Consider the following 13,475-nt stretch of genomic DNA (forward strand, 5'->3'; position numbering starts at 1 on the left):
AGCAAGGCAGGGTGGGGAGCGAAACAAAAACACACACAAAAATCACTGATCAAAATTAAAAACACCACAACAAAAAAATAAAACAAAACACAAACAAAAATAAACTGAAAAAAAAAGAAAAAAAAAGAAAAAAGAAATGGGCTGTTCCATAGATGCACTTTGGTTTAACAAATGGGCGACCTCCCCTTGTGGAATAAACCTATCCCTCCAAAATGGATGTTTCCTTTTCTGATACCCACGATAAATTAAAACCAAGCAAGAAGTCTCTGATTTGACACAATAAATACTTAGAATATATCAAATTAAAAAAATATAGTTACAAAAGCCTCAATGGAATTCTCTTTCTGACCTAACTACAGACAGATTCTTCACAGACAACAAGTATCTCCGAAATCAGCTGCAGTTCCCCTCTCTGCTCACTGGGCTTGGTCAACAAGTGCTATCACTTACCCTTTGGAATACTGTTAAGACAAAACAATATAGAGCACAAGTTGTCTACTCCTAAATTTGCTTTTCATACTGCCAAAGCTGTAGGAAGCAACCATCGCTGGGGAACCCTCACAGCAGCGCAGTGACAGAGTCACAGCACCGCAGCAACACAGACAGGGAAACTGGGGAAAAAACCAAAGCATAGAAAGAGGAGAAAGAACACGTGAAAGTCAGGAATGATGACTGAGAGAGAGGAAACAAAGAGACCAATCAAGTTCAGCTGGACTTCCCAGCTCTGGCAGCAGAGCAGATGAGATGTTGTTCAACAGGAAGAGTTCCTTGGGGTCTGTCATAACTAGGAATGTTGTTGGCATCTTCTTCACCATTGACAGTAAGTGAGCAGATGTTAACCTTCTCTGACACTGACACGTGGTTCTGCCAGTGAGCCATGGATGATCCCAATGATTGATTCAACACCATCTCCCTCCAATAAGGTGCGGTGATCTCCTTCAATGACGTGGACCGATACTTTTCCATCACATACCTGCACAGACACAGAACACATCCACAGTTTAAAGCCAGCTAGCCGTGTAGCTGCCTGGGCTCTGCCAGTCTGAGTTATTCATATTTTACGTCACCTTTAACCAATGCTTCTGAAAAACACAACCAGGTACCTTCTAATAGATGTTTTACAGTAGTTGTGCCCAACCCATGAGTTTTACGTTTTTGTTGCCTTCTTTATTTTAATGTTTTAATAAAAAAAAGAGCTTTGTTACTTCTATCCATTAACTATGTTATATACAACCCAAGACTATTCCTCTTCACTCAGCATAGCCCAGGCAAACCAAAAGGTTGGACACCCATATGAGCATTCAAATGTAAGCTGGGCAGGAAAACAACACCAACATGATACTAACAGGATAATTTACCTACTTTATCTATGAATGACTGAAGTAGATACCTATGTGCCCTTAGGACAACCAAATAACCCTCCATCTATCTTCCTCCCACCACCGTAACTCTTCCTCTAAGGGCACTATGGAACTTTTATTATGTTCAGGCTAGCTTGGAAACAAGAGTAAATACAAGTCATAAGTTAGAAGGGGTGGGAGGTGCCAATATAACAAAGGTAATTTAGAAAATCGCTTACTGCAGACAGCAGGAAAAAGGAATGCGAGACACTTCCCCTTTTATCTAAGCAGGAGCTACAGAACAGTGGCCTTATCTGGATACAGGCCAACAACCTACTTTTCATTTTTTTGGCCCCCAGGATACCCACAGATTGACTTCTACATGGTCCACAAAACATAACTAAGAAAAGCTGCCGCTGCTGTCAGAGGGCTGGTACTCATTCTTTTAGGTCTGCACTCATGCACTGAACAAACTTTTGGGGTCTGCACTCAAATACCAGAGGCTCAAAGTTACTTTTGTCAAGTTACACTCTTAACACCTTTATTATCCAAAATCTACTTAGGGAGATGCAAGAATTAGCTATAGAAAACAGACCATCCAATATAGAGGCTAGATCTCCCCTTGGCCCCTCCCTGATGGAAACCATCAGCTTAACAGTTTCTGGAAAGTTAATTCTTATCAGTGTGTCTCAGCTGCAGAACAGTTACTTCTTTAACTTCAGTTTCATTCTTCTTCTCTCCCTCAGAGGGGTTCCCATGCTTTTCTTCTATTCCCCCACCTATCAGGGGACCCTCATCAGTCACCAGCAGATCTCACACTGACCTCTGAGAGTCTGTAGTCGCCACCCAGACCTTCTTCATACTCGTTGTGAGTCTTTGCCCGCATCAGTGTCACGTTCCCATGATACTTGGACTCTGGTATATACTTGTCAGCAGCCTTCAGCTTGTGGTAAAAGGAAGCAGCAGCAAAGCTGAGTGCTTCACGATTGATGTTTTTATGAATCTGAGTTATAAGGTCTGCAGCAGCATTGACACGAGCCTCCAGATCTTCCAAGGGCAGAAGAATCTCCAACAACTGGAAATGTTGAAAAAATTCCCCTTTAGTCTCGATATCTGGGCGTTAATCTACATTAAACACATAAAAACCAGCACCCACAACCACACCCTTCCTGTGCAATGTAAGAAAGAAGCATTACTTTATTGTATTCAATGCCTGTAAACTGCTGAACAAAGGCACACAGCGCTTCTGTCTCCAACGCAGCCTCATTTCCTTGGGTCAGCTTTGCTCTGTAGCTCTAAAAAAAGAGAACAGTAAAACACTGTTGTGGGAGGGATACAGCTGAGCTTGAGTGTTAGATAAAAGCAATTCCAGAATAAAGGACTTTGAACCGGAAAAGAAGAGGGGAAAGTGGGGGGGAGGAAAATAAATAAAAATAGAAACTAAACCTTGGACAAGGTACCTTGAGGACAGATTAGAAAGCACATTTAACAGGTAGTGAATGCCCAAAGACCAGGATCCCTTGGGCAGCATAATGAAAATGGAAAGGGAAGACCTAAGGAGGGTTTTCTAGCACATCTACTTCAGGATTTTGTCTTGCAGGCTCAAAAGGTCTTCCAGAAGACATCATTATTATTATTTACAATTGCAAGAGCAGAATGTGTGGGCCAGCCCTAGCTAGTTAACAAGTAACACCCCCCACATGCCTCCAACCCCCAAGGGATCCTTAAGTGCCCACTGTCCACAGCTCTGTCCCATCTCCCCTGGCAAGAAAGGTCTTAGCTTTTTAGATGGTTCATATCCAGAACAGTAAGCTCACAGTAAGCATCCCACCCTCCCTGATGACACAGAATGTTTTCCTAACAGAAGGTTGTATTTTTATCCTTTTTTACCTGAGTGTATGCTGCCACAAAGGAATGAGACCCATCAAAGAGGAATAAACTGTTGAGTGCATGGGAAGCATTTTGTTGTGCTTGCAGCTGGGAGCACATTTCAAAGGCTACGCAGGCACCAAAAGAGTATCCAGCAATGCGATAAGGTCCTTCAGGCTGTATCTGCTTCATGCAGTCAATATAATAGGATGCCAGGCTCTGTATGCTGTCCAAGGGAGCAGCTAGAACATGAAAGCAAATTAGTCAGGTGAAACAGACACTAGTGGTGACAACTGCTTTCTCAAGAGCTCAGAAACATCCACATTATTTTAGAAGTAAGCTTCTCAATTATTGTGAGCAACTTTTATTTTAGACAAGTAACAGTTCTGCTTCCAGTTTTCAAAGATAGGAAGAAGGCCATGCATTGCTTCTCTCCTAAATGCTTACCTGCTCGAGTTACTCAATCTATTTGTTCCATTTCCCCATACATAAGCTCTTCAGTGTAACCTAACACTTCTCACTACCTGGGGTTGTTTGCCACAACACTGTATGGGTTGTGAGCACTGATGCTTGGTCCTCTGCATTTAAGGGTCTAGAAACAAAACTCCTTCTATAAAGGAACTGAAGTTCAGACTGTTAGATATACAAATTCAAGATGCTGAAGAACTGAGATACCTTTTGTGCACTGGAGTCCATAGCAGGGTATATGAAGCTTGGAGGCAAGAGTGTAGAAGACTGCAATGGATCCTTCAATGGGGTGCACAAGGAAAAGAGGGCGTTCTGTGCTCTGAACTTCATTGAGACGGGTGATCGTTGGCCCTTCTGGATTCACCAGCAAGTTATTCAAATCCAGTTTTGGAGGCTCACCTGGGCCCATCTTCAATACTTGGGATGGCTTCAGTTCTTTGAAGGAAAGAACAGCAGACACTGTTAGTCATATAGGATCAGAGACTTGGTCATGTTGCCATAGCCCTACAAGAGGTGCTGAGGACTGCTCTGTATTAGCCCACTGGCTCACTAAATCAAGGCACTGTCAGTTGCTCTGTGGCAGCTGTCCATGCTTTTGGCTTGCAGTAAACATGTCTGTAGAGTAATGGCCATAACATCAAGTAGAAGGTCTCCAATCACATCCTGCACACAGCTATGTAAGAATACTCATGTAGGCAGATGCTATCCAGGCAGCACAACAGCTTTCACAGCCTTTCTTATATTCTTTACTGGAACTAATGGGCCTAACTTAACGTCACCACATTTTAGCAGAATGTTGGTCATATAAAGAAGCCTTTCAGCTATCATCAGATATCATTTCACAACTTGATAAAGGCTTATGTCACCAGAGATGAAAGCAACGGGTTCAGAGCTCAGTTGTTTGGACTCAGCTGATGGTAGCAACCCTAATCCAGACATCTACCTTCTGCTGCCCCAGACTTGGAGGACAGTTCACGCAGTTTGTTGATTGTAAGCAGTCGGATTTCTCTCATGGTCATAACAATGTCATAATCTCTCTCCAGCGTCTGGCGCACCTCCACACCCATCAAGGAATCCAGGCCCAAGTCTGCTAAGGAGCTCTCAGCATTCAGACTGCTCACATCACGAACACCTGAGGAAAAAACAGCACACAAGACTTTTCAGCTCTAAATCTCCCTACAGCAATCTTCTCAGCTTTTCACTTTTTCCTTGAACATGAATAAAGCACAGCTACAGAGCAGATTTTGCTATTCAAGATCATCTAATGCTTTCAAAAATCACCTCTTCTACAATCCACATCTCATTTAGTATTTAGACTGCATGTACACAGCTTTATGACAGGCAATATATCAGTCACAGCTACGTAGCTGTGAACATTGGCACTTCAGCTCTAGAAGTTCAGAACATCCAACTGGAGAAGTTTCACCTAAAGAGGCTGTAACTGAAGGCACAGCCCTACACCTAACAAGGTTTACCCTTCAGGCTGAACCAGGTTCCCTTCCCAGACCTCTTCCCAAGCTACCCATCATTCAGAGAGGACAAAATATCACTGGCTGCTGCCCAGTCCTCTTCTACCTGGCAGCACGGCATAATGAGGGAAACAAACTTTTGGTCACTACTGGACACAGAATACTGGAATAGACAAACCTCCAGTCACACCCACACAGTTCTCAGGTTCTCATGCAAACTGCTAAGGAAATGATCATACCAGCAGTATCTCCATGTGTGCTAAGGCAAAGGATGCTTCTAGAAACAAGCAGAGGCTGAGGTATACATCAGTCCTCACTTTCTACCCAGTGCAGGTTGGAAACACAATTCCCCTCACACCATACTGGAGCAAGACCCCTTCTAAAATGAGCACCAAGTATGCAATTGCTAGACTTTGCATTTACCAAGGATATGAGCAACAGCTTCTACAAGATCCCGTTGACTTCCTCCTTCACTTTTCACAGAGACCTTCTCTGCTAGGACAAAACTGGACATGACAGGATGAGGTTGATTCAGGAACATATCAAGCACCTCCAGGCATGAGCTGATTTGCTGGAGAACAGTTCCCCCAATCACAACTTCTCTGTTTGCCATTGCCTTCAGGATGCCCACATCACCAATGGCTCCCCACTGGACTGCCAGGCCTGGAGGAGAAATCACAAGGAAGAACACACTAGGCAACTAATTTAAGCACACAGCAGCAACAAAAGGGAGCTAAAAACAGCTAAGCAGAAGCCCACATTCCTCTAATACTATTTAAATAATCAGTTTTCATTCACATCTGAATGATTCAGATTAACAGCTGCAACAGGAAACAGCTGTCATCACTCCAGACACAGATTCCTGGTGAGCTGGTTCTCCTCTGAATGTTTGGTAGGATAAGATTTTTCTCTGCAGTGAATGAAGTCATCTTACCTGGGAGTCCATCGTGATGCCGCTGCTCACAGATACGCTCCATGGCAGAATTAGCAAAGCCATAATTACTTTGCCCAGCATTTCCTCTTCCACAGCTTACAGAGGAGAATACAACAAAGTAGTCCAGGTCTGGGCACTTCTTACGAGTCACCCTTAGAATAGAACAAGTGACAGAGAAACCCATCAGGAAAACTGGGAACCACTTGTTGCTGTGGAAAGCCAATAAGACTAAAATATCCAAGACTGGTCAACTCAGTGACCACAAATGCAGCTCATATTTGTCCCTTCTACAGATACCTACCGGTCCAAATGAAGGGTGCCTGAATACTTGGGCTTGTTGACCTCCCAGAATAATTCTGGGGTCTGATTTTCAATCATGGCATCTTTAAGGACCTATCAGATGGGTTTAAAACAAAGAAATTGTATGAGTATCTCAGTTTCTGTTTAAGTTTATTACAGATACAAGAGGATATCACTACACAATGCACTTTTCTAGTTTTCCAGCACAGATGTATCCTGGATGTCACAAAATACAAGAAGGCCAACTCATCTATTGGTAAGCCTGTTCAGCGCTGCCACTGCAGTCTTCAACTGGTAAACTTGTTATGGGATTCTTCTTGTCCCCAGAGGCCAAGGGTAACATTCACTTTCACCCAAAACTGAGCTAGCTGGTCACATACTGTTGCTACCCAGGTTAAGGGGCCAGATCCAAAAGCCTTCAGTCATTACCTCAGGCCAAAGCAAAACACCCTTTGAAACAGAGACACAACCTAAAACTGTACAACAGTGGTAAAAGCCACTTTAATGTCTGCTGTCTCTTGCAAGTTTCTAAGCCTTACTGGCACTTACCACAGCCAAATTAAAGATGCCTCCAACTGGTCCCAGCTTCAAAGCTTCTTCTATCAAAAGCTGTGTTCCTTCTAGAGTTCCAACATCTCTGGTAGAAACCAACACTTGGATTCCCAGCGCCTTCCATTCTCTGACACATTTGGCCTGGTAGCCTTAACAAACAAACATACATGTGGGATGAAGCACTCAAACCATCTCAACTCAAACCAGGGTCTGAATAGCTAAACAATCCCCAGTTCAGCTACAAGAGGAACACTGGACAAAATCTGAATGGTGACAGAAACCACTCAAGTCTCAGAGCATCCTAAACAGATCACAAAGAGGACAAGAGATTCAGGAGAACAGGGTGGGAGAGCATGAGTGAACTTAAGACTTTATATACCAAGACAGGAACAAGTGGCAAGATTAGAGCAAGACAGCAGGCAACAGTAGGACAACCAGAACTTGAGAGATAAAAGGATTTGAACTACGTTTGCAGAAGTTGTGAAATTGTGAACTTGCTAAAAGAAGAAAGAAATTTGTAAAGACAGAAGTTTTGTTATGGCTGAATTTCACCAAGGGAGCATTGAGGACTACCACTGATAAGAAATCTCAGTGCTGAGACTGCAATACTCAAAACTGAGTAAAAAAGTTTCTGGTGTTATTAGATAGCAGGGTATAGCTTTTGCTCCTTCAGATACCTCATGTAAAAAGTGAGCAACCACACTCAATTTAAGGGAAAGAGCATCTTTAGCAAGTCACTGCCACTGAACCCAGCAGCGATGTAGCTGGATACAGACTTCATAGAAGGAATAAAACTAAAAATGAAGACTGCAGAGAAGTATCTTAGGCAAGGGAGAAAGAGGCAAACATGGCTTGATAGACTTAAGTTGCATTAAAAAAAAAAAGAAGAAAGAAGTAGCTGGAAAAAAGAGGCAGACTTCAAAGATACCTCATCCCTTAGACTAAAATGAATCACAACTTGTTTGAAGTGAGTGAACACACACAAGGGAGGGAAAAGAATTATGAAGACACTGATAAAACACTTAAAAATTGAGAGAAACAAACTGAGATCAATTGAGGTTTTTGCTTACCAGTTCGTATGCCAGAACGGGATGTCAGTACAAGCTTCTGTGCTCCTCTCTCAATCAGCCACTGTGCCAACTCAAGCCCAAATCCTCCCAGGCCCCCTGTGATGATGTAGGACTTGGTAGGTGGGCAGGAAGTTCGGGAGATGGCAGAGAGCTTTACTGGTTCAGACCTTAAAGGATATTGCTTCTCCTCCTCTTGGATCTTCCAGAACAAAGCAAATAAACAAAAAACAACACCAAAAAACACATTAAAATTGGATGCACAAACACATTCTGTCTTCCCACATGCAGCTATGCTCCTCCAGTCAACAGGGGATCAAACTTGTTTCAGAGTGACAGACCTGACAACGCTATACATGCCACAGTGTCAGCAGCAAAAGCTGTAACCCCATGCTGTTACACAACTTCAAGTTTAACTGGATCAAAACACCCAATACAGAGGATGACAGGCATCAGGGAATCAACACCCTTATCTCGTTACCTTGATCATAACTTTGCCAATATGTTTTCCTTGCGCCATGAACCTGAAGGCAGCTTCTACTTCTTCTTTACCAAAGACTGTGCTTTTCAGGGGCTTCACCACACCATCTTTTATGCCTTTTGTCAACAACTCTGATACCACCTCCCACTCTTGGTTTCCTTCCTCAAAGATTGAATCCAGCAGGATTCCATGGAACGCCACATTCTTGAGGAAAAGAGCCATTCCTGGAAAAAGCAACATCATTACCACCTGGTGCTGCTGCCGTCTCAAGACAGAATCCATCTTTTTTAGGAACATTTTTTGTGCAAGTCAACAGTATAAAACCGAGGAGCAAAGCAGTTACTGCTTGCTAGACAACTCATTCTTGCATATACTCTCTAAAGGCTATGTTAGTTAGGCTGTTCTCTTACGAGTGGACTAATTTAACAGCAACTCCACCTACAAGAACTTTGTCAACAGCACAAGCTATGACATGGTCATTTTGATATTAAAAAGGATGTTTTGCAATACAGTGACAGCTGAGTCAGAGGGACAGAGGAGCCAGAATCCCACGTACATCCTGTCCTTCTACACAAACTCTTCTTCACAGGAAACTTCTACTGATGCTAGACTTTTTTTTTTTTTTTTTTTTTTTTTTTAATTTATTTACAATAAAAAGGGAGACTGTCAACATTTGGTGCATACAATCCTCCCACAAATTGTCGGTGATAAAAACAAATTTTTGCAACGATGCATTTAACACGCAGCTTTTACAAAACAAATGCTCCAGCTCTAAGTTTTTCTCAATTTGAAGATTAGTCTGTATTATGATAGGTTGTGCTTTCCTGCTTGCTTAAGCATAAGGAGACTGATTTCCTGAAGCCCCATCTTACCAAGCTGACTGTTGTTTGATAGATCAAATTTGCCTATTTCCAAGAAGCGCCCATGTTGAGCAAGACAACGCAAACTGGCCTGGAGCTTCTCTTCTGCCAAGGAATTTAACACAAGGTTGACACCTGTAGTGAAAGGAGAAGAAACTGTTTAAGAAACTCACTCTTTTGAGAGCCAACCCATTTTCTATCGAGCCATTTTGTCATCAGGCATTACAACTGCATAACATGACATAGCTGAGTAAGAAGGCAAAATATTCCTCCAACTAACCTTTCCCATTGGTAACTCGCAGTATATGTTGCTCAAAGGTTGTATTTCGGGAGCTGGCAAAGCTGTTAGCATCCAGCTGTGGGAACCTTGCTTGGAGATACTCACGCTTCTCAGCAGAGCCTGGAAGACATAAGATGACAGCTGAACAATGGCAGTACTCACATGTTAATTCTTCAGAGATAAAAACAACAGGGAAAGATGTGCAGCCTGAGCAACCACTTGCTTCAAAGGTTTCAAGCTCTCAACGTCCCAAACCTTAGGACAAAGGGTGCTCATGTACGGGGTAGAGGAATGACCAGAAATAATGAAGTCTTACAATTGTAGATTAGATCCTCAGTACTTACCTACAGTAGCAAAAACACGGCAGCCCATGCTCAGGGCAACGGCAATGGCTGCTTGGCCCACGCCTCCTGAGCCAGAGTGAATGAGGACACTCTCCCCCTTCTTCATACCACCTCGAACCACCAAAGCATAATAAGCAGTGGCATAAACCACAGGCACTGAAGCTGCTTCTTCCATAGTCCTAAGAAACAAAGCAAAGGGGAGAAGACATCTTCAGCCTTGGAAAACCTAACAGATTCCCTTGATAAAGTTTGCTTTTCAGAAATATGAAGGTTTAATCTGCCAAGATGTACCAGAAAGTATTAAGGGTTCTCAGTCATAGAGCTGACTGCCACAGTGGCCACATAGTGCTAAAGGCCTTTTCTTCTGCAGGAATATTTTACTAACACAGTAAATCAGTAACACATCCAACACCAAAAACCTTTGCTATATAGAAAGAGCCAGAAGCACAAGAAATAGATGGAAAAAACCAGTGCAAATCATTGCACAAAACAACACAAAAAACAGTGCCGCAGTCAATCAGACGATTGAGCCAAATCTCACAGCTGCTCACGAGACCAAAGTTCATACAATTTCCCAGAGTGAGATCTTCACGTCTTCACGTCAGACCAGGGTTGTCACCAGCCTCAAGCAGCAAGGCAAAACTTATCCACACACATAAAACAGAAAACAGAAGCTAACCTACCAGTTTTCAGGCACTTCCCATAGAAACCTCTTGTCACAGTCCACCACTGTAGCCAGCCCTTTTGCTGGCAGCAATCCCATCACTCTCCTTCCAGCCAGGTCCCGTCCTGAGAACTCCATGCCCAGCATGCACTGCTGCAACGTCCAGTTACCTACAAGAAGGTAAAGGTCTTTTATCAAGGAAAACTTCTCTTCTAAAATCCTTTGGACAAGAATTTCCTAAAATAACAGCCCTTGAAATCTAGAACCCTAGAGACAGAAAGAGCCAGGATTTATCTGTTATGTACAAAGATCATTAGTTACCACAGTTAATTTCTCATTAAAGAGAGCAGCAAAAAAGGACTGAATCTCTTACTCTCTACCCTTAAAAACACTGCTTTAGTTTCCAGCTTTCATCTGAGAAATCCAATCGAAATACCCTGCTCCAGCATTTTTGTTGCTCTTTGGAAATACATAAATAAGCATTAACTAGAAAGGACAAACACAGAAAATAGCTTTACAGCAAAACCTTTGTTTCTGTGTTTTAAGTACAGCCTGATCTCACTCATGAAGGGAAACCCAGTCCTAATCAAGTAACTCATATAGGAGTCTTACTTTTTTTGGCTTGTATTTAAACAAGCATTAAAACCATTAAACAAGCCTTAGAGCCATTTTGCAGACACTACACAAATCCTTACAAGATCAGTCTCCAGTCTGCAGACAGGAGATCCTACACCTTGCACTTCCTTTCCCTAAAAGCAAAGTATGTCCTGCAGCTGCCAACTTCCTCAGCTCAGCACGTATCTCACCCATCACCGGAATTTCCATCAAGATGTTTCACCTCACACTTGATATCTATGCAATGGGGTTAATGTTTCCTCCCAGCAAACATTCAATGACTCTGCCACGTGAGAAGTGGGGCCATAACTGAAGTAGCATTTGCAAGTCCTTGTGTGTGATCCTGAAGCAAAGCCTATATACTTCCTCTCCTAAAGGTACTTTCTTGCTAAATAAAGTCTGATATATACTTTAGCCAGTGCATAATCAGAATTACTGAAGTTATATGAATGAATTCTTCCAGGCTAATCATAACCCACCAGGGATAGCATCTGGAGAAAGCTTTCCTGTTGCCAGCATAATGTCCCGGAAATTGAGAGATGCATAGTAAACTTTGCAGAGCTGAACGTTTGGATTTGTTGTTTGGAAATGACGGAGTGGGGAAACAATCCAACGAAGGGAAGAGAGATCTCCACGAGTCAACACGTTTATATAAGCATATTCTGTCAGCTCCTGAGGCTGAGCTGCAGAAGGAAGAACAGAGGAACTTTGCACACATTGACACACGCACACCCTTTCCAGAATTAATAATCCCCTTTCATCATTGCTACCCTCTCCTCTATTTTCTCTCCACAAATTCCATTCTTACCCTGCAATTCTACCCATATCCTAAGTACTTTATCCCTCCTCCTGGTACCAGAGCATGTTTGTTCAGTCTGAGTTGGAACAGAAGAATTTCAAGTTATCCTTTATTATTAATGGTTGGACTGGATGACCTTTTAGGTCTTTTCCAACCTTGGTGATTCTATGATTACTATTAACAGTTTAAAAATGTGAAACAATAGCTACTCATATATCTAGAGTCTGTTCCTCTAGGCCCTGCAAGTGATCCTCAAAGAAGGTACCTTGCTGCAACGGGAGATGCCTGAAGGAACCCCACTTTCCATCACGATACACATTCATCACCAGATCTCTCTGAATCATCTTCTGCATCTCCAGGGAAGAAAGACTTGTGGGTGGGACAGCTGATGAAGGGCTCAAGTTGGAAACGAACACGCACCTAGAGACCAAGAGTTGACATTTCGCTTTGTTTTGTTGCGAGCCTGAAAAGAACCTAACAAAACATCTCGTCTCCAAGCGTGACCCGTGGGCATGATTTCATACCTGATTCTGTGGCCTTCTGCTTCCAGGCGAAGGCAGTTCACCATACCCAAAATTCCAGAGTTCCCACAATTGGTGGCAGTCAACCACACAGGCTGCTCTGATGAGTCGGCCAAGATCTCCTACAGGACAAATTCCAGATTGTTTTACATGGAACCACAAAAGGAAATGTCCCTTGTATCCTCAAGGCAGAGATGAGTAAGTTGTATTTCAAGCCAAAACAACTGAACAAACACAAACTCTTTTTCCTCCTTCCCTCCCACCATCTCCATCTCTCCCCTCATAACGCTGCTAAATTAAATCTCATTGAAGTGTAAAGATTTGGAAAGCCAAATATCCCAAACACACAAATTCTCACCTTTAAGGAGTCAACCCACTTATAATGAGTGTCATCTACTGGCAGAAAAATGGGTGTTTTGGCAGGGGATTGCCGTCGACACAGGAAAATAACTGAGCCAAAGAAAGATCTCTTCATTGCAACCAGATTCAGTGAGGCCTTGCTGAATAACTCCTCCCACTGTGCCTGTCAGATCAAGTACAACCAGAATTAACAGAAAAGTAAAAAACAGAATCAATTAAAACTACAAGTCACCACCTGTACTCCGTGCCGAGTCTCCCCCAAAACCACTTCACCATAAATAACAGGCCATCCAACCTTCTTCCGCTTGCTGACATCCTGACATCAATTTTGTTCTGCCTCAGCACAAATATGTATTTGATTTGCATTAGGCTATTTTATGCTGTGTCTAAACTATTCCTTCCTCCCTGAAATATCCTCAGAATGCAGTAGAACTAGCATCCCAAAGTCCTGGCTAGAATACTAGTCTTACAAAGAAGCAGATATTCAAAAAAACAGAATAGTAACCATCCTGTCAAACCCCACACAGGATTTAAATGTATTGCTTTCATATA

At 42.7% G+C, this 13,475-nt stretch overlaps 1 protein-coding gene across 1 annotated transcript in view; it reads right to left on the reverse strand.

Annotated features, from left to right (window-relative positions):
• Nucleotides 1-835: 835 nt before the first annotated feature.
• The window catches only part of FASN (fatty acid synthase), a gene marked incomplete at both ends in the record, with an annotated part of 28,027 nt that continues 15,387 nt past the window's right edge, over nt 836-13,475 (reverse strand). Inside the window, 20 exons of the mRNA XM_079544357.1 lie at nt 836-973; nt 2,164-2,415; nt 2,537-2,635; nt 3,231-3,451; nt 3,885-4,112; nt 4,621-4,809; nt 5,570-5,809; nt 6,081-6,232; nt 6,382-6,473; nt 6,930-7,081; nt 8,003-8,201; nt 8,481-8,704; nt 9,353-9,475; nt 9,621-9,740; nt 9,965-10,143; nt 10,648-10,798; nt 11,723-11,926; nt 12,308-12,462; nt 12,567-12,685; nt 12,922-13,086. Coding sequence (XP_079400483.1) covers nt 836-973; nt 2,164-2,415; nt 2,537-2,635; nt 3,231-3,451; nt 3,885-4,112; nt 4,621-4,809; nt 5,570-5,809; nt 6,081-6,232; nt 6,382-6,473; nt 6,930-7,081; nt 8,003-8,201; nt 8,481-8,704; nt 9,353-9,475; nt 9,621-9,740; nt 9,965-10,143; nt 10,648-10,798; nt 11,723-11,926; nt 12,308-12,462; nt 12,567-12,685; nt 12,922-13,086 — 3,402 coding nt within the window. The remainder of the gene's footprint in view (nt 974-2,163; nt 2,416-2,536; nt 2,636-3,230; nt 3,452-3,884; nt 4,113-4,620; nt 4,810-5,569; nt 5,810-6,080; nt 6,233-6,381; nt 6,474-6,929; nt 7,082-8,002; nt 8,202-8,480; nt 8,705-9,352; nt 9,476-9,620; nt 9,741-9,964; nt 10,144-10,647; nt 10,799-11,722; nt 11,927-12,307; nt 12,463-12,566; nt 12,686-12,921; nt 13,087-13,475) is intronic.

The sequence above is a fragment of the Tetrao urogallus genome (assembly GCF_951394365.1).
Source record: "Tetrao urogallus genome assembly, chromosome: 18".
NCBI lineage: Eukaryota > Metazoa > Chordata > Aves > Galliformes > Phasianidae > Tetrao > Tetrao urogallus.